This window comes from Vipera berus (assembly GCF_964194415.1).
Source record: "Vipera berus genome assembly, chromosome: 2".
Taxonomy (NCBI): domain Eukaryota; kingdom Metazoa; phylum Chordata; class Lepidosauria; order Squamata; family Viperidae; genus Vipera; species Vipera berus.
This window is the reverse complement of record NC_138203.1, coordinates 411,364-431,997: the sequence shown is the minus strand read 5'-3', so window position 1 is coordinate 431,997 and position 20,634 is coordinate 411,364. Positions and strand designations below refer to the sequence as shown.

Below are 20,634 nucleotides of genomic sequence, written 5' to 3'. Positions count from 1 at the left end.
GATGGGGTAGTAATAAAACTCCTTTGACAGATATTAGAAAAGGAGGAGCAAAGCTATTAAATTCTCAACATATAAACATGCCAGTCAGTCTTTTAGTAAAGCTCCTTCATAGGAAGGGATCCCAGTAATTGCTGCACTTAAAACACAATGCACTTTTATGCAGTGGTGGGATTCAAATAGGTGAACAACCAGTTCTCTGCGCGGATGCCCTTTCCGGATGTCCATTCCGGGCCTGGGCAACAAATAATTAGCTACCGGTTCTGCCAAAGTGGTGCGAACCGGCTGAATCCCACCACTGCTTTTATGCCACCAGCACCCTCATAGTTATTAAGTTCTCATTCAGAACACACAACCCTCCTAGTGTTATGTGGGTCAATTGGGGCCTGTGATAAGTTGCATTCACACAGCAAGCTAAGGCACAACTTGTTTTAGCATTTGTTTGGGAAAGCCTTATTGGAATGCAAAACCTAGGATCCAGTCACTATCTTTCTGCCTGTGACTAAAACCCTCAAATGCTAAAATTCAAGGAAAGAATTCAAGGTAAAGAAGAAAACTAATTGCTACATACACTGATAGTAAAGAATATTTGTTGTTCGGGGTTGACTTGTGGGGTCCTTGGTGCTCTCTGACATTAATGGTTTTCTTGCTGATGTTTCATCACCCAACTAGGTAACATCATCAGTAATGGAGGGGGGGTTTGCCCTCTGTTTATATATGTTACCATCAATGTGTGAAATTAGGCATTTTAGAGAATGCCTAGGTCTACCCTTTTCATGACTGCCTAAATAGTTCTTGATATTCTACATAATCCCTAGGCGCAGGGGTTAGGCAACCTTGGCCCTTTTATAACTGGTGGACTTCAACTCCCAGCATTCCTGAGCCAGCCATGCTGAGGGGAAAGGGAGAGGTTTCCAAGCTGAGCCATGCCGGCTCAGGAATTCTGGGAGTTGAAGTCCACCAATCATAAAAGGGCCCAGGTTGCCTAACCTTAGGTATTATGTACAGTCCCTAGGGAAAATATATAGCATATTAAAACAATACAGACATTTCATACTTTGCCGAAAAAGTCACACGTTCTATATAGATTTCCTAGGCATTCTATACAATGCCAGCTTATAACACATTGCCGGAAACATACAACTGGATTGCCTTGTCAGTGTTGGTGAGACTGTTCTTGGCGGTTCCTTGATTAGTCTGCTTATTGTTATCTTGTTTGTCTAAGCTGGTAGTTCCTTGATTAGGTTATTGTTTACTGCTTGATTGTTCGTCTAGTATTAATCCTGTTGTCAATCCCTGTTGTTATCTGGGTGCTGGTTGTGGGTGAGGAGGCGTTTTGGTCTTTTTGCTTCCTTTTGGGCTTTTTGATTGTCTCTTTTGAATGGCATGTAGATGTTGTTTATCTCTGTGTGCCTGTTGATGGCTGATTTGTCTTGAGTGCCAGACTTCCCGGAATTTCTCTAGTGTTTGTGAACTTGGCTGGGTCTAGGATGCTCACAGTTTCCCAGTCAAACTGTGGTTAAGTCTGTCCATGGGTGTGAAATTAGGGAACTTTCATGATAGGATAGGACAGCACAGGACAGGACTATTGTCATTTTTTACTGTGGGCATGCTGGCACACATTAAAAATGAAATTATGTTGCCTACTCTCAAAAGAAAGTATATATCTACCCATATATACATACAGAACACACATAGAGATATGCTACACACACACACACATATATATAACACACACACACACACACACACACACACACACACAAATAGTAATCACTGTCCATTTTGAAGACATAGCGGAAAGAGGAAGCTTGAGATTTCACAAGGTTGATGCTGTATGGAACAAAACTGAGACTGGAACTGGAGGTTCTGCTTCGGATCTCTCTTCCGAGAAAGGCAGAGCCCCCGGCCACTCCGCCCCTCCCCCCCTCAGGAAAAACGTGCAGGCAGTCCTCAAACGGGACCACAATTCACGCTGCTACGGTAGATAAGCTGTTAAGTGAGTTTTGCCCCATTTTACAACCTTTCTAGTCACAGTTGTTAAGTGAATCTTTGCAATTGCTAAGTTAGTAACACAGTTGTTAAGTGAATCTGAATTCTCCATGGACTTTGCTTGTCAGAAGGTCGCAAAAGGGGATGATGATGATGATGATGATGATGATAATAATAATAATAATAATAATAATAATAATAATAATAATAATAATAATAATAATAATAATAAAAGTTGGAAGGGACCTTGGAGGTCATCTAGTCCAACCCCCTGCTCAGGCAGGAAACCCTATACCATTTCAGACAAATGGCTGTCCAGTCTCTTCTTAAAAACCTCCAGTGTTGGCGCATTCACAGCTTCTGGAGGCAAGGAGTTCCACTGGCTGATTGTTCTCACTGCCAGGAAGTTTCTCCTTAGTTCTGGGACCCCTGGGATACTGTGACCGTCATATATCTGAGTCAATTGCCAAGCATCTGAGTTCTGATCACGTGACCACGGGGATGATGTAATGGTCATAGGTCTGAAAAACGGTCACTTTTTTCAGTGCTGTTGTAACTTTGAAGGGTCACCAAATGAAGTGCTGTGAGTCAAGGACTGGCTCTTCTTTGCCTTTGAATTGAAGGGATGCAGAGCCCTAAATGTATATACAAGGACAGATGCTCCTCAAATGCTGACTTTCCCAATTTTCCAAGGCTTTAAAGCTCAGCCCCTTAAATAGCAGGCCGGGGAAGGTTTGGGCAGCTTTTTCAAAGAGGGAGAAATATGTTCTCTTTCTGAGAAACCTTTCTGACGTTCCTCTTGGTCCTGCAGCTGCAGCTTACGCAGCAGAATTAAGGGCTGCCCTGTAGAGTTCATTATGGTCGCCCAAAGGTTTTACTTTTCACCTCAAAAATTAAACCCTGGTCCAGAAATAAAATGAAATTCAATTAAGATGCTCATCACCGAACATTAGCGTCGTGTTGGCCTCGCCGGCTCACACCACCGTTTAATTTTAATTGATTGGCTGCACTGATGCCTTTGCACATCTGTGACCTGATTTTGGAAACTGCGTGCATCAGCCCAGCCAAAGGACAGGGAGAGCAAGCGACCTAAAAGGCGGGCCCGAGAGACAAAGCACGGAAGGAGACTATTTGTAGCTCGGGGTTGACACGAGGGCTCCTTGGTGCTCTCTGAGCTGGCTTGTTTTCTTGCAGACGTTTCATGACCCAACTAGGTAGCCTCATCAGGGCTTGTCACAAGCTCAGAGAACACCAAGGAACCTACACAGAAAACATTTACACAGAGGGCTGAAAACTCTCACAAATCTGCTAAGACGTCTGAAAAATACCCAGTGGTAATTGCAATGTATTGGCCTTTTGTATATGTTGTAAGTGTTTGCTCATGTTGCACTGCTTGCTAATTGCTTGCATTCAATTGCTAAGCGCTAGTTCAGTATGTTGTAACAGTTGCTAGCCGGTCCACAGTGGTTGTCTCCAGCCGGCTAAGTAGGTCTTTGGGCGGGAAACCTCTACTTCAAACCTATTGGGCGCCACCTATCGGCGAACTGTATAAATAGCTGCGCAGCAGCTCCTATGTTGCTTCTGTTATGTTTGACCTTCAATAAAGCCTGTTGCTGTTTTGAACCTTCCGTCTCGCTCAATGCCTGCAAAGAACCGGCTACACAACAGTAATATTGACTAACGTTCCATTAGAATAAGGGGACTTCAAACTTGGCCCTTTTATGACTGGTGGACTTCAACTCCCAGAATTCCTCATCCAGGCAGAGCATCCAACCACAGGCGTGTGCATACACACTCACACACTTTTTTAAGCAAAACACAAACGGTACTAAGAAATTCTATCCTACAAGCAGCACTACCTAAGATTTACTTTCTAACCTCATGCTGCTCCGTACAGTTTCTGCCAATACTGAAGATAAGTATATTAAATATTAAATATGTGCAGCTTATCAAGCAAACCAATCATTTAATTAAACTGGTAACCTATAAAAGTCTTAGCAAAGCCCATTGGACAATATACACAAATGTCTCCAAGGTTTACACCAGGGGTCTTCAAACGTGGCCCTTTTATCACTTGTGGACTTCAACTCCCAGAATTCCTCAGCTAGGCACTCCCAAGGAATTCTGGGAGTTGAAGTCCACAAGTCATAAAAGGGCCAAGTTTGAAGACCCCTGCATTAGAAGCTACAAAATACTGTATGCTCATTGTGAGATACACCTCCACATGTTTGAGCCACAGTACCAAAATGTGCTCTTTGCATTGTCTGATCAATGTCCTCTTAAATTACAAACCCCGGCCTCGCTGAAACTCGGTCCCTCTGGAACTGGAGCTCTGCATAAGCAGTGCATGCAGTCTGAACACCTTTCAAAAGGCTAGAGACCAGGAGGCTGTGAGTTCCAGTCCTGCCTCAGGCATGAAAACGAACTGGGTGACTTTGAGCCAGTCACTCTCTCTTAGCCCAACCCACCTCACAGTGGTAGTTGTGGTGGGGATGACAGGAGGAGGGGCTGAATATGCTGAATATGTCAGCTGCCTTGACTTATTTGCAAAATAGTAAAGAGGTGGATACACATACACATACACATAAATCCATACATCCATAAATGCTTTAGAACATGGGTGTCCAACTTGAGTTGCACTGGGGGAAACGTAGCCTAAATATTAGATACTGAAGCTCAGATGCTTTGTCCACCTAACGAGAAGGGAGAATTCACTGGAAAAGAATCTGATGATGTTGGGAAAGTGTGAAGGCAAAAAGGAGAAGCAGGTGGCAGAGAAGGAGATGGTCAAGTAGAGTATAGGGCCGTGGTGGCGAACCTACGGCACGGGTGCCACAGGTGGCACGCAGAGCCCTCTCTGTGGGCACGTGCGCCGTCGCCCCAGTCCTAGGCCTTCAGATGGGTTTTATAAAACCTTTTCGCTTTAGGCCTCCGCCGCCGTGTGCAAGAAAAAAAAGGTTCAATCAATCAATCAATTTCAACTTCTCATGGGAAAAAAAAGATCTCGCAAAGTTGGAATTTATTGAACTTTTTAGTTCCACCCACTCTGCCGTTACCACTGCAGCCACGCCCACCCAATGGGCCACACCCACCTGGCACCCGATGATACATAAGTGGATTTTGGGTAGCAGTTTGGGCATTCGGCCTCTAAAAGGTTCGCCATCACTGGTATAGGACCCCCTGCTTGAGCAGGGGGCTGGACTAGAAGACCTCCAAGGTCCCTTCCAGCTCTATTCTATTCTAAAAGAGTCACTGACGCAATGAACATGGGCTTGAGAGGACTCCGGGAGACAGTGGAGGACGGGGGGGCTTGGCATACGATGGCCCGTGGGGTCATGAAGAGCTGGACGTGACTCAGCGACTGAAGAACAACAGGCCTAAATATTTCCATTGTAACACACACGTTCTTTGCATTGCACAAAACTAAAAGAATCTCACACACACACACACACCACTATCACCAAAGATCTTACCTCCATGATGGGACTGGAAGCCAGGACCTTCTCTTCAATGTTGGATTCACTGGAGGAGCCGCCAACCGACGCGAAGAACCGCATGGCGTACTTGGCTGAGACGGTCTTGCCCGCACCAGACTCCCCGCTAACGATAATGGACTGGTTCTTCTCATCCCTACGCGGGGAAGGAGAAAGAGGAGACAACAGCCGATCAGCCCTCTCTCTATTCTCGCCAGCTCTGCCGCGACTGCGTCACACGGCCCGGCCGTCCTTCTAGGAATGGGGCAGCACGAGTTGGCTTGGTGCAGGTTCGATTCCTCCCCTCCTAAAAATCTCCACCTTATTTATAATTCACTGACTGGAGAGCCGGTTTGGCCTGGTGGTTAAGGCACCAGGCTAGAGAGCGGGAGACGGTGAGTTCTAGTCCCACCTTAAGCATAAAAGCGGCCAAGTGACTTTGGGCCAATCGTCAGGGGACATGAGTTCTAGTCCCGCCTTAAGCATGACAGCCAGCTGGGTGACTTTGGGCCAGTCGCTCTGCCTCTAAGTCCTACCCAACCTCACAGGGTTGTTTTTGTGGGGACAATAGGAGCACGAAGGTGAGCTGGATATATTTGCTGCCTTGAATTATTTGTCAAATAATAAAGGTGGGATACACATAAATAAATAAATAGTTTCATGGGTGGCCAATCTTTGGGCTTGCCTGGGCTGCACTGAATGAAGAGGAATTGTCTTGGGTTGCCCATAAAATAGGTAATGTAGTCAATGTATTATTTATTTTATTTATTTTTTATTTTAATCCCATTTATATCCTGCCCTTCTCCGAAGACTCAGGGCGGCTTACAATTTAAGCACAAACCAATGTGCTTAGCATATAAAGAGACAGTTAGAACAATTAACCAGTGGAACCACCTGCCTCCAGAAGTGGTGAATGCTCCAACACTGGAGGTTTTTAAGAAGAGACTGGACAGCCATTTCTCTGAAATGGTATAGGGTTTCCTGCCTGAGCAGGGGGTTGGACCAGATGACCTCCAAGGTCCCTTCCAACATCATCATCATCATTCTAGTCCCGCCTTAGGCATGACAGCTGGCTGAGCGATTTTGGGCCAGTCACTCTGTCTCAGTCCTACCCAACATCACAGGGTTGTTGCTGTAGCAAAAATAGGAGGAACATCCATTGGATATGTTTGCTGCCTTGAATTATTTGTAAACATTAAAAAGGCAGGACAGACAGACAGACAGACAGGTAACAAGGAAATAGATCTCCATATGAGGTTTAGGGAATATCCGTTCTTACTTGGCGATTGTTTAAGATGTCAAGTTTCCGACGTATGGGCTTCTCAAGTGACTCTGCGGCATTGTTTACCTTAAAATGTTATTGCTTGACATAAGTATTAGGAAACATTCCGGAACCTTCTGGGGGGGGGAAGGAGGGACTAGGGAGCACCCTTCCGGAAGGCTCTCCTAAGGCAACGCCGTAATAAGGCAGCTTTTTAAAACGGAACCATTTTTCATGCTAGTTTTGTCCTCTGCAGGCTGCAAGTAGACGGAGCATTGACATCACCAAGAGGATGGGACCAAATATCGCCACCCATTTTCCCACCTTGACTTTTTTAGGGAAATACATTCTAGAAGTTTAAGAAGCATAAATTAACCATTTTCTATGACTTTCTGCAGCTTCCCCAAAGACCCCCAAATCACACCACATAGATATGATTTCCCACTGGAATTTGGCCATGCCATATGGGGGTCCTCTAAGGCTGCGAGACAACGGTCCCAACCTTTCTGGCTTGGCGGACCGGCGGGGAGGGGGAGGGTTCTGGGCGATCAGCAGCTATGCGCCCAGCTCCATTTGCACGAGTGGCGGGGAGGTGCACCCACCACTCGCGTAAATGGCGCTTCCCGTGCACATGCACCGCTCATCCAAGTGTAGCTGCCCACGCGTGCTCACCCGCCACTCGTGCGGCCCAGTTCCAAAAGGGGCCACCGCCCGGGGTTGGGGAATGTAGGAAAGCACGATCCAAAGTGATTCTAAAGTGTGTAACCCGGAGACAGATTGTCCTCGAGTTACAGCCATTTGATCCCAGAGCCGTATGATCAGAATCTGGATGCTTTATGAGGGCTGCGGGATCCCAGAGTCACATGACACCCCCCCGCGGCCTTCCTGGCTGGCTCCTCACACACAGTCAGTGGGGGAAGGCGGGTTCCCTTAAGAACGGCGTGATTCATTTAACAACTGCAGTGATTCATTTAGCCACCCTGGCAAAAAGGTTCTCTACAAATCAGGCAAGACTGACTAACAGCCGCCTTGCTTGGGAAAGAGAATTCCGACCCTAATTGTGGTTGTAAGTTGTGCACCCCCTTTAAGCAGCTACTGTTTGCCTCGATCCACCTACAGTTAATGTTTTCAATATTCTTGAATTAAGCTGGCCCCATAAAGAGGCAAGGAGGAAGTGATCCTTCAACCATCCTTCTGCCTTCTCAGGGGGAACATGTTTCCTTATTCTCCTGCTATCTGACGCTGCAAAATGGGCGTTCCCCGATTCCAGCTTTGCCTAATGTCAGCAATGTGAGGAGAATAAACAATTCAAATAAAGTTTTAATAGTAAAAAAATAAAGACTAAGGGGAGATAGAAAGAATGTTACAGTGGCATATGATTTATTTAAATGTACTCCCCTTTTTGAAACCATCTTAAAAAATTTATATTGCTTTAATATTAAAAAAAAACCAGAAAATAGAGGAAAAAATGGAGGGGGGAAAAAGGGAAGTAACAGAAACGTATTACACGTAGAGAATCGTCCAGGCTAGTTTTAAACATCATTACACTTTAATCATACAGAGTAATATTGACCACTCTTTTCATAGCATCAATAGACAGTTCATAAATACACATTGATGATTTAAGATTGCAAATCTGGGACCGTGTTCTGCTTCTGAAAAGAAATAATTTTGGTTGCTCCACCCACTGGTTCAATAAATCTATACATCTATCTGTTTTATTTATAATACAGTTCTACATTATATTTGTATATAATGTGGAAATTATCCTTAAGAGTATAGTTGCATTTTAAGACATATTTGTCTTTATAATACTATATTAGCAAATTTATGGATGGTAAAAATAGAACAATAATAAGACAAAGCCATATCAGCTGAGTAATTGTTCCCTCGTGTTAGTCTTCCAACATAAAGCTTCTCTATGCACCAATAAGAAGTCTTAGTTTTGAAGGGCAGCATGGCGATCAGTTTTAAATCATGAAGAAGTATGAGAATTTGAAGCTGAACTTGCATTTACTTTCCAACAGCTGGTACAAGATAAAATGCACACACCAAAAACAAATCACTTTCTCTGGGGCTTCTGGCAAAATTCTGTGTTGTTGCCTAATCTTAATAATGCCATTTATTTTTAAGTTAGCATGGCCAGATATAGATCACCATACTTGCAGAATACAGAACAACAGATTTGGAAGGGAGCTTTGAGGTCTTCTAGTCCATCCCCCTGGTCAAGCAGAAGACCCTATAGTACCATTCCAGACAAACGGCTGTCCAGGTTGAAAGCCTCCAGTGATGGAGCGTCCACATCTTCTGGAGGCAAGGAGTTCCACTGGTTAGTTGTTCTTACTGTCAGGAAATTCCTCCTTAGTTCTAGGTTAGATCTCTCTTTAGGAATATGGCAAGATGATGCTTGTTTTATAAGGAACATGTGAACAGCACAAAGACACTTTGGAGGCCAGGCCAAAGCAATGAAAAGTCATACCATTTGTGTGTGAACCTATTTCAGAGACCAAAAGGCAAAGTTGAAGGAATCACATGAAATTGCTGACTTTTTATCTGACTTCTCAAAGAAGAAGATTCCAGCAAATCATCTGTGAAACTTTCTTTTAAAAATTAATTTAGTCTGGCTGCTTATTAAGCTGTCACTTTGTAAAAAAAAATCAACACAATAAAGGACTAATAATTGCGATAATTGCCCTAACAACCTGGAACCATCCAGGAGAAGCAATATATTGCCAAATAGGTTACACACAAAGTAACAGGACTGAGGCTTCCATCATAATGTCAGATTTGGAGATAAAGATAATTTACATCTCAAAAAACAAAATATATTTATATATTATTTGGCATGACGCTGACAAAAAGAATACTAGGTCAAAACTGACAGCTGCTAACTTTTTTTAAAAAAAATCATTTTGTAACGATAGGCGTATGAAAGGGAATGGCCGCTAGCATTATTACCACAAGGTGCGTAAAAAGAATCAGCTAGAGAATCTGATGTGGTTGCAAAAAAAAAAAGTTAATATGTTTATGTATCCATCCATCTTATGCTCAGCTTTCCAGTCAGGATATGTCACTCCAGGCTTAACTTTAAAAGTAAAATTGAATTAGGCAGTGATAAGAGGGACAGCACTTATCTGTCACTAGCTTGGGCTACCTAAACTGAATTATAGTCTTTTCTGCTTTAGCCTACAGGAATCACAACATCTCCACCCTAGTGCCCGGTGCTTTTTAAAAAAAAAATCAAAGAGAAACCGGAATGGGTTCAAAAATAAAACAATGTCAATGAGGCAAGGGAGAAATTTTTTTTTACAGATAGTCCTGGACTCATAACCACTGGTTTAGCAATGGTTCAAAATTACAAAACCTCGGAAAAGTAACTTACGACTGATCCTCACCCTTGTGACCATCACAGCAATCCCACAGGCGATGGTCAAAATTTGGACACTTGGCAACTGGCGTGTATTTATCAAGGTTGCGGCACCATTTGTGACCATCCCAGATGACTTCCAACAAATGAAGTCAACGGGGGAATCTGGATTCGCTTAACAACTACAGTGATCCATTTTTAAAAATGTGGCAGAAAGATTGCAAAAAGATTGCAAAATCGGGTGCGCCTCGCTTATGAGAACCACCTAGTTTAGCCATGTTAATTCTGGCCTTAACTGTGATCGTAAATTGAGGATTATCTGTACGAAGCTGCGGGAAGCAGCTGGATTGGTAATCTTAGTAGGCTGATTTGCACTCTAAAGTACCACCTGGTCAGGTTCCAAGAAATTAAGCAAAAAGGCTTTGGGCGGTTAACCATTATTTATTATGACCCCAGGGGCATTTGACAGGTGACCAGAAGATAAACGATGGCTTTTTAGGTGGACTTTAGTACTGCATTTCCTCCAGTGAGCAGGAAGGTTTGGACCTGATGGCCCCCAAGATCCCATCCAACTCTATGGTCTGCTTGAAACTGAGAAACCATAGAGCTGCTTGTGTTTGCTACAACAACAATGGTGGATTACATGAACTCTTCTCCTAAACCACTTTGGCAATGAAGTTTCTGGGGAAACCCACGTGGCTTATCGGATGAACGTAATTAAGTCTTCACAAAATGCCCTATTCCATCCATTCTACATATTTATGCCTTGCAATGAACAGCGCAAAATAAAGTGGAAAGGTTAATATGGCTAAAAGACAGGCAGCCTGTAATTCAGCATTACAAGGTAACTGTGCCATAAAGCAGTGAAGCCATTTTAGAGTAAAAGAGGAAAATGTGATTCAAGCCTGGTCAAGCAATATCTGCTAGAAACCGAGAACCACCAGGGTCAGGTGGTGACGGTGCTAAGTGGGAAAATCCAACTTCAAGTCCACCCTTAGCCTTGGAAGGTCTCTAAGTCACTCTGGGCTTGTCCAGCTCATCTCTCAGCCAATTTCATCACAACAGTTTTGTTAGAGAGAAACGTGGCAGAAAGGAGCACGACATGTGCCATTTGGGGCTGCTGGAAGAAAGACAGAATATAAATCTAATAAATAAAAATATAAAACTCAAGGAAACTGAGTCTTTTCGTATAGAATTCCAGGGGAATAAATGCTTGATTTAAAGCGCTGGCAAGCGCTGGTCTCCACCCATGTGCTGAGGAACCACCTTTTCCATTTGAACCTGGGTCACTGCGCAGGCCTCATGTGCAACCGCCTGTCAACAGCTTACCACGTGAACAGGTTTCAAAACTGGTGAGATCCCAGGATAGAATTTGGGGTTTCTGTTCATGCAAATGGATTAGTGCCGCAACTTGCTTTCCTTGTAGAAAGTGTTGGCCCTGGTTTGAGGATAAAGGGAGGGCAAGATCCCGACTGCCCGACACACAAATGAAACTTTTGAAAAGTAACCACAGAATGTGGCCCACCCAATCATCCTTCTCCGCTTCATCCTTCTCCTCCCTTCTCCTCCTCTTCACCTCCCCCTCTTCGCCCTCTCCTCCTCCTCCTCCTCTCCTCAGTGAAACCCACAGACTCAACCTTGGCATGCAAAAAAGCTCTTTTTAAAAAAATTCCCATCAATACCTGCCTTACCCCAAACCCTCATGGCGAAATCCTCAGCTTAACCCTTCCCTACGACCTGGCCTTGTCCTCTGAATAAGCTGCGTCACCCTCTGAATCCTTGGCAATAAAAGCCTATCTCTAGTGAAAAGAAGGTTTCCCAAAAGTGTTACACAGAGGTGGTTTTACGGCTGCTCCTTCCTTGAACTATTAAGAGAGAAGGAAATCAATGTTATGACATCTTTTGCTTTGTACGTTGAAAGGATATGCCTTCTTCAGCAGCATTAAATTTTGCATTTTTACAGGAGAGATGATAAAGTACTGCAAAGGGTTGATAACAAAATCATTAGCTTCTCTTGATTTGCTCTCTTTTACAAGAGAGTTAGTAACTGCCTGTCCTTCTCTTTCTTTCTTTCTTTCTTTCTTTCTTTCTTTCTTTCTTTCTTTCTTTCTTTCTTTCTTTCTTTCTTTCTTTCTTTCTTTCTTTCTTATTCCAGCATGTCAGAAATGACAGGCAGAGCAGCCTTGCTAATGGGCAAAAAACACCAGATCCTCTGAAATCACACCTCTGTGTTGCAGCTTGAAAAACCTCAGACTTACTCAGCTTTGAGAACTATAATAAATAACCCAAACTCCCTTAAAAAAAACCCATGAAAAACACCTGGTCAATGATCTTAAACGTCACCATCATACAAAAGGCTTAGAGAAGCTGTGTGTGATTCCAGTTAGATCTCTGAACTTTTGGATGGCTGATAAGTGGCCGCCAGGAAAAATGATATCACTATTGTTAAGAGTCTTTTTTCAGCACACCTTCCTATTTCAGATTCTACGAAGGAGAGAGCAGGGCTTCCATTGTAAAGACAGCCAGGCTCCTGTTGGCTAACATGAGCTTCCCAATAACACAGACCACTCCCAGAATGCGCTCTAGGTCAGAATGGGGAAAAAACACTTGGATTTCTGCAATTGTTGTCATGTGAAGTATTGCAAAGCTAGTATTTATTTGGCCAAATATGGATGGAGACTCTTTTGTGGCTCTATCTACTCAAAACTTGACAATATAATATAGAACACGGAACATCAACTTAATTTAGACAGTGTATTCTCTAATTTCATAGCAAACACTCTTTTCCAACAACCCAAGAGACGGCTCTACACATGGACATCACCAGACGGTCAACACAGAAATCAGATTGACTATGTGCTCTGCAGCCAAAGATGGAGAACCTCTATACAGTCAGTAAAAACAAGACCAGGAGCTGACTGTGGCTCAGACCATGAGCTTCTCGTTGCAAAGTTTAGGCTTAAACTGAAGAAAGTAGGGAAAAGCACTAGGCCAGTCAGGTATGAATTAAATCATATCCCTGTTGAATATACAGTAGAGGTGACAAACAGATTTAAGGAATTAGATCTGATAGACAGAGTGCCTGAAGAACTATGGACAGAGGTTCGCAACATTGTACAAGAGGTAGCAACCAAAACCATCCCAAAGAAAAAGAAATGCAAGAAAGCAAAATGGCTGTCTGAGGAAGCTTTGCAAATAGCTGAGGAAAGGAGGGAAGCGAAAGGCAAGGGAGAAAAAGAAAGATACGCCCAATTGAATGCAGAATTCCAAAGAATAGCTAGAAGAGATAAGAATGCCTTCTTAAATGAACAGTGCAAAGAAATAGAAGAAAACAATAGAATAGGGAGGACCAGAGATCTTTTCAAGAAAATTGGAGAGATGAAGGGAACATTCCATGCAAAAATGGGCATGATAAAGGACCAAAATGGCAGGGACCTAACAGAGGCAGAAGAGATTAAGAAGAGGTGGCAAAATTACACAGAAGAACTATACAAGAATGAGCTTAACGTCCCTGATAATCACAATGAGGTGGTCACTGACCTCGAGCCAGACATCCTAGAACAGACATGTCAAACACAAGGCCCGGGGGCCGGATCCGGCCCGCAAAGTGGTTTTATGTGGCCCACGAAGCCATCCTGGAAACAGTGAGGGAACGGCCCCCACAGCCTTGGCCCTGGCCCAGAGACCCTCCTTCTGCCAGAGACCCTCAGATCTGTCCCACTCCTGCCCAGGCCCCCATAGGCACCCTTGATGCCAACGATGTAGAGCTGGCCACGCCCACTCATCAGGCCATACGCACTCTAGCCACACCCACCCAGTAAGCCACACCCACCCTGGCCATACCCACCTGGCCCCCTGAGGGCAACCGCAATGCTGATGCGGCCCTCAATGAAATTGAGTTTGACACCCCTGTCCTAGAATGTGAAGTAAAATGGGCCTTAGAAAAGCTGAGCAACAACAAAGCTAGTGGAGGTGACAGAATTCCAGCTAAGCTATTCAAAATTTTAAAAGACGATGCAGTAAAAGTGCTACACTCAATTTGCCAGCAAATTTGGAAAACTCAACAGTGGCCACAGGATTGGAAAAGATCAGTTTACATTCCAATTCCAAAGAAAGGCAGTGCCAAAGAATGTTCAAACTATCGCACCATTGCACTCATTTCTCATGCTAGTAAAGTTATGCTTAAAATCCTACAAGCTAGACTCCAGCAGTATGTGGATTGAGAACTACCAGAAGTACAGGCAGGATTTCGAAGAGGCAGAGGAACTAGAGATCAAATTGCTAACATACGCTGGATCATGGAGAAAGCTAGAGAGTTCCAGAAAAACATCTACTTCTGCTTCATTGACTATGCTAAGGCCTTTGATTGTGTGGATAACAAACTGTGGCAAGTTCTTAAAGAGATGGGCGTACCAGACCATCTTATTTCTCTCTTGAGAAACCTACATGTGGGCCAAGAAGCAACAGTGAGAACTGGACACAGAAGCACTGATTGGTTCAAAATTGGGAAAGGAGTCCGGCAAGGCTGTATACTGTCGCCCTGCCTATTTAACTTATATGCAGAGCACATCATGAGAAAGGAAGGGCTAGATGAATCAAAAGCTGGAATTAAGATTGCAGGAAGAAGTATCAACAACCTAAGATATGCAGATGATACCACTCTAATAGCAGAAAGTGAAGAAGAACTAAAGAGCCTCTTGTTGCGGGTGAAGAAGGAGAGTGCAAAAGTTGGGTTGAAACTTAACATTAAGAAAACCAAGATCATGGCATCCGGCCCTCTCAATTCCTGGCAAATAGATGGGGAAGAAATGGAGGTAATGACAGATTTTATTTTCCTGGGCTCCAAGATCACTACAAACGGGGATTGTAGCCAAGAAATTAAAAGACGCTTGCTCCTCAGGAGGAAAGCCATGGCAAATCTAGACAGCACATTAAAAAGCAGAGACATCACCCTGTCAACAAAAGTGCGTATAGTCAAGGCTATGGTCTTCCCAGTTGCAATGTATGGCAGTGAAAGTTGGACCATAAGAAAGGCTGAGCGCCAAAGAATTGAGGCCTTTGAACTATGGTGCTGGAGAAGACTCCTGCGAGTCCCTTGGACTGCAAGGCGATCAAACCGGTCAGTCCTAGAGGAGATCAACCCTGACTGCTCTTTAGAAGGCCAGATCCTGAAGCTAAAACTCAAATCCTTTGGCCACCTAATGAGAAGGAAGGACTCACTGGAGAAGAGCCTCATGCTGGGAAAGATTGAGGGCAAGAGAAGAAGGGGACGACAGAGAATGAGGTGGCTGGATGGAGTCACTGAAGCAGTAGGTGTGAGCTTAAATGGACTCCAGAAGATGGTAGAGGACAGGAAGGCCTGGAGGAATGTTGTCCATAGGGTCGCAATGGGTTGGACACGACTTTGCAGCTAACAACAACAACAAATTCTCTAATTTAAAAAGAACCAGTAAAAGAACAAGCTTTCCTAGGTGGCCAAATTACTTGATGGTCATACCTGCCTTATGCCTTATCTATCTTGCCTTCTTTCCCAATCTCCTTTTTAATTATATACAAGGGCCTTCAAGTCTGACTCTGCCTATTGGCTTGGGGCCCCTGTGGGGATGCTCCATGCTGGAGGTGGCTGATGGGGCAATGGAAGAGATTCCACCTCTGCCCCATTCATGCTCTTTGTAGATTTTATCTGATCCCTACCAGATTTTAATATTTTTATTTTTAAATTTTTAATGTATTGTAAGCTTCCCAGAATCTCTTTGGGTAGTGAGATGGGTGGTATATAAATTTAATAAATTAACATAATTATCACCCTAAGGCAGGGGTGTCCAACCTTGGCCACTCTAAGACCCATAGACTTCAACTCCCAGAATTCCACAGCCAGCATGAAGCACAGTACAGGGGTCTTGAAGTGGCCCAGGCTGGACGCCCTGGTCCTAGAGAGTCAGACCAAATCGTTGTGGTTTTTCTGAAGTGTGGCTATGCCCCTGCAGTGCTCGATTAACAGGCAGGCCTTGACTTACAACAGTTCATTTAGTGAACTGTTCAGAGTAAGAACAGAACTGGAAAAAAATGACTTCGGACCATTTTTCACAGGTAAGACCTTTGCAGCATCCCCAGGGTCACATGATATCAAAATTCAGACGCTCGGCCACTGGTTCATATTTAGGACGGTCGCTGTGTCCCAGAGCTCACGTGATCCCCCTTTGCGACCTTCTGACAACAAAGTCAATGGGAAGGCCAGATTCTCCTAACCACCCTGCTACTAACTTAAGAACTGCTGTGATTTATTAACAACTGTGGCAAAAAAGCCGGTAAAATGGGGCAAACCTCCCTTAACTACTGCCTTGCTTAGGAAGATAAACTTTGTGTTTAATAGTGATTGCAAGTGGAGGATTACCAGTGACACCCAGGAAGGGGAGAAGGCTGTACAGTATCGAAGGACTTGGCAATCCATCCCCTGCTGCCTTTCTCTGAAGGCTTCGGAGATCCTCCTGAGGCACTTTGGTTGAGACTCTGATTTATGGAAGGCCTGGCACACTAATTACAGCAGAATGGACTTTAACCCTTCTAGTTCATGCCCCGTGGCTGTTTTCCTCGGCTGGGTGCCACCCAAACCTCAGTGGACTCTCTTCCCAGAGTGGTTTCTTCCTTCTCAAGGGGAACAATATTCCATTTCCTTATATTGGTTTATCTTCTTCCCGTCCTCCCCCGGGGCTTTTAGGAGGAGGAAAATGTCACCTTGGAATGCTTTTCCTGAACAGGGAGATTACGCAATTAAAAATTACGCTTAAGAGGAATATGGAAGGTAGAAAGAAAAAGGACAAAATGTTGCTAGATGCTAACACCAAATCAGTAGTGATTATTGTTATATACCTTTCTTCCTATCCATCTTTGGCAAGCAATGAGAGAGACTCTAAATACCTAATGCAACATTTCTATGTGAGTCACTAACAGTTTTAGGTGAGTGGGTTTTATATGAAGCCTGAACCCACAGCTGTAAATGTGATACCTTAAAGCAGTGGGGTTTTTAAAATATATACCGTATATATATTCTTCTCAGCATCAGGATTTGGAACAATTTGTATCCACATTCATTTGCTTTTTTTCTATAGCAGATTATAATCAGCATTTTTGTGGGCTGATAAATACACCTCTAAAGTACAAAGCTACCAGCATCTCTCATTTTTATTTTATAAACATACCTAAAAATATTCTGTGGCAAGTTCTTAAAGAGATGGGAGTACCAGACCATCTTATTTGTCTCTTGAGAAACCTATATGCGGGCCAAGAAGCAACAGTGAGAACTGGACACGGAACCACTGATTGGTTCAAAATTGGGAAAGGAGTCCGGCAAGGCTGTATACTGTCGCCCTGCCTATTTAACTTATATGCAGAGCACATCATGAGAAAGGAAGGGCTAGATGAATCTAAAGTTGGAATTAAGATTTCTGGGAGAAATATCAACAACCTAAGATATGCAGATGATACCACTCTAATGGCAGAAAGTGAAGAAGAACTAAAGAGCCTCTTGTTGCGGGTGAAGAAGGAGAGTGCAAAAGTTGGGTTGAAACTAAACATTAAGTAAACCAAGATCATGGCATCCGGCCCTCTCAATTCCTGGCAAATAGATGGGGAAGAAATGGAGGTGGTGACAGATTTTATTTTCCTGAGCTCCAAGATCACTGCAGATGGGGACTGTAGCCAAGAAATTAAAAGACGCTTGCTCCTTGGGAGAAGAGCCATGGCAAATCTAGACAGCACAATCAAAAGCAGAGACATCACCCTGTCAACAAAAGTGCGCATAGTCAAGGCTATGGTCTTCCCAGTTGCAATGTATGGCAGTGAAATCTGGACCATAAGAAAGGCTGAGCGCCAAAGAATTGACCATATAGGAGCCGTGACCAGGGGGGCTTTTGCACAGGTTCGCCTGGTGCGCCAGTTGCGTCCCTATCTGGACCGAGACGCCCTACGCACAGTTACTCATGCGCTTGTGACCTCCCGTTTGGACTACTGTAACGCTCTCTACATGGGGCTGCCCTTGAAGACCACGCGGAGGCTTCAACTGGTGCAGAATGCGGCCGCGCGAGTTGTAATGGGGGTTTCCCGATACTCCCATGTAACACCTCTACTCCGCGAGCTGCATTGGCTTCCGGTTGCCCTCCGGGTGAAATTCAAGGTGCTGGTTATTACCTATAAAGCCCTACATGGCCTGGGTCCGGGTTATTTGAGGGAACACCTGCTGCCGGCATCAAACACCCTTCGCCCAGTGCGCTCCCACAGAGATGGTCTGCTCAGGGTTCCGCCGGTGAGAGATTGCCGGCGGGTGACACCCAGGGATAGGGCCTTCTCAGTGGGAGCGCCTGCCCTCTGGAACCAGCTGCCGGTGGAGCTGAGAACTGCCCCCGACCTCCGATCATTCCGCCGGGGCCTGAAGACCTGGCTCTTTGAGCTCTCGGGCCCAGGCTGAGGAGAAATTTTTAACTGGGGTTTTTAAGAGTACAGGGTCAATTTAATATTTTTAATCTGGTTTTTTAACTTTTGTATGTTGGATTTTTTAATTCCCTGTAAACCGCCCTGAGTCCTCAGGGAAAGGGCGGTATATAAATGTAACTAAATAAAATAAAATAAATAAATAAATAAATAAATAAATAAATAAAAAGACGCTTGCTCCTGGGGAGGAAAGCCATGACAAATCTAGACAGCACACTAAAAAGCAGAGACATCACCCTGTCAACAAAAGTGTGTATAGTCAAGGCTATGGTCTTCCCAGTTGCAATGTATGGCAGTGAAAGTTGGGCCATAAGAAAGGCCGAGCGCCAAAGAATTGAGGCCTTTGAACTATGGTGCTGGAGAAGACTCCTGCGAGTCCCTTGGACTGCAAGGCGATCAAACCGGTCAGTCCTAGAGGAGATCAACCCTGACTGCTCTTTAGAAGGCCAGATCCTGAAGCTAAAACTCAAATCCTTTGGCCACCTAATGAGAAGGAAGGACTCACTGGAGAAGAGCCTCATGCTGGGAAACATTGAGGGCAAGAGAAGAAGGGGACGACAGAGAATGAGGTGGCTGGATGGAGTCCCTGAAGCTGGAGGCGTGAGCCTAAATGCACACCAGAAGATGGTAGAGGACAGGAAGGCCTGGAGTAAGGTTGTCCATGGGGTCGTGATGGGTTGGCACGACTTCGCAACTAACAACAACAAAAGTATTCTGGGGATTCAAGATGATACCAACATTTGGTGCTTTGATTTGTGGCATACAAGTTTGCCTTTATTATTTTAATTAAAAGGCCTTTTTTAAAAAGTCAAATAGGACAATAAATTTGGCAGGTGTTGTGGGAACTAAACATCTGGCCTCTTGCTTTAGCTCTCCTGCCTTCCATTGACCTCAGGTTCAATCAACAAAGGTCCCTTAGCATCATAGCAGTATCAACAATTCACCAAGGATTTCAAAATATTCAAATGCCAAAAAAAAGAATAATTAAAATTCCAGATTGGCTTGATGTATATTTGCAACAGCAGCCACACATTTGCCCCACCCGTTTTACCAAACGTTTCCCTGTGTAAATATCACCATCCGTGTAGACTTTCTTTATCTTCCCTTAGTCAGCAAAATAAGCCTTTCTATTACTGGATCTTAGCTCCGTCTCTCCGGGTTTGTGGTTCTCCCACAGGGGGTGGAGGGTGTTTAAAAATAGCTTCGCTAATTGCCCTGAAGCGTCTCTAGGCCACGCTTTTAAACATGAAGCAAAATATCCTGACGAAACTAAGACTTCAGGACCTCAGAGGGACTCCCTTCATTAAGCCTAATGATCATTCTAATCAGAAATCTTAATAAAGTCATTAGTCATCTCTCTGTCTAGTGGATCAACAAATCCACTTTGCTGCGGTGAATGCTGGAGTTCTGAAGTTAAAGAAGTTGTCTGGAGGGGACAAGAGTGACTAATGCCTCCTTAAGTAACACCAGCTGCCTGCAATTAGTGCAGGTTCGAATCCCACCAGGCTCAAGGTTGACTCAGCCTTCCATCCTTCCGAGGTAGGTAAAATGAGGACCCAGATTGTTGGGGGCAATTAAGCTGACTTTGTAAAATGCCGCTTGGGGTGTGTGTGAAAGCCCTAATAAACAGGCATGTGCATAGAATGAAGGCTACTGCTAAGCTTGTAAGCCGCCCTGAGTCTTCGGAGAAGGGCGGGATATAAATGGAATTAAAATAAAATAAATAAAAAATAAAGCAGGAGGAGAGGCTGGCTACAAAGAGCTGCCCAACCTCAGCTTGAAACCTTCCCGCGGTGGAGCAGGCACAGCCTCAGGGGACAGGCTGCCCACTGCTTACGGCCCCCCTCGCAGCCAGGCAATCCCTCCTCCTTTTGAGTCTCTCTCTCTCCCTCTCTCTGTCTCTGTCTCTCTCCCTCCCTCCCTCCCTCCCTCCCTCTCTCTGCAAAGCTTCCGCCACTAGTTCTCGCCCTGCTCTCTGGAACTACGGGGAATAAATGTGCCTTCCTCTGTGACTGGCCCAGGGGGAAAGGTGTGGATTTATCCCGCCAAGCATCCAT

At 44.4% G+C, this 20,634-nt stretch overlaps 1 protein-coding gene across 3 annotated transcripts in view; it reads right to left on the bottom strand.

Moving 5' to 3' along the window:
• The window catches only part of MYO5B (myosin VB), a 241,397-nt gene that overhangs the window by 120,373 nt on the left and 100,390 nt on the right, over window positions 1-20,634 (bottom strand). For all 3 annotated transcript variants that reach the window (XM_081319235.1, XM_081319237.1, XM_081319236.1), the window contains exon 5: window positions 5,463-5,619. In XM_081319235.1, the coding sequence (XP_081175361.1) occupies window positions 5,463-5,619 (157 nt within the window). The remainder of the gene's footprint in view (window positions 1-5,462; window positions 5,620-20,634) is intronic.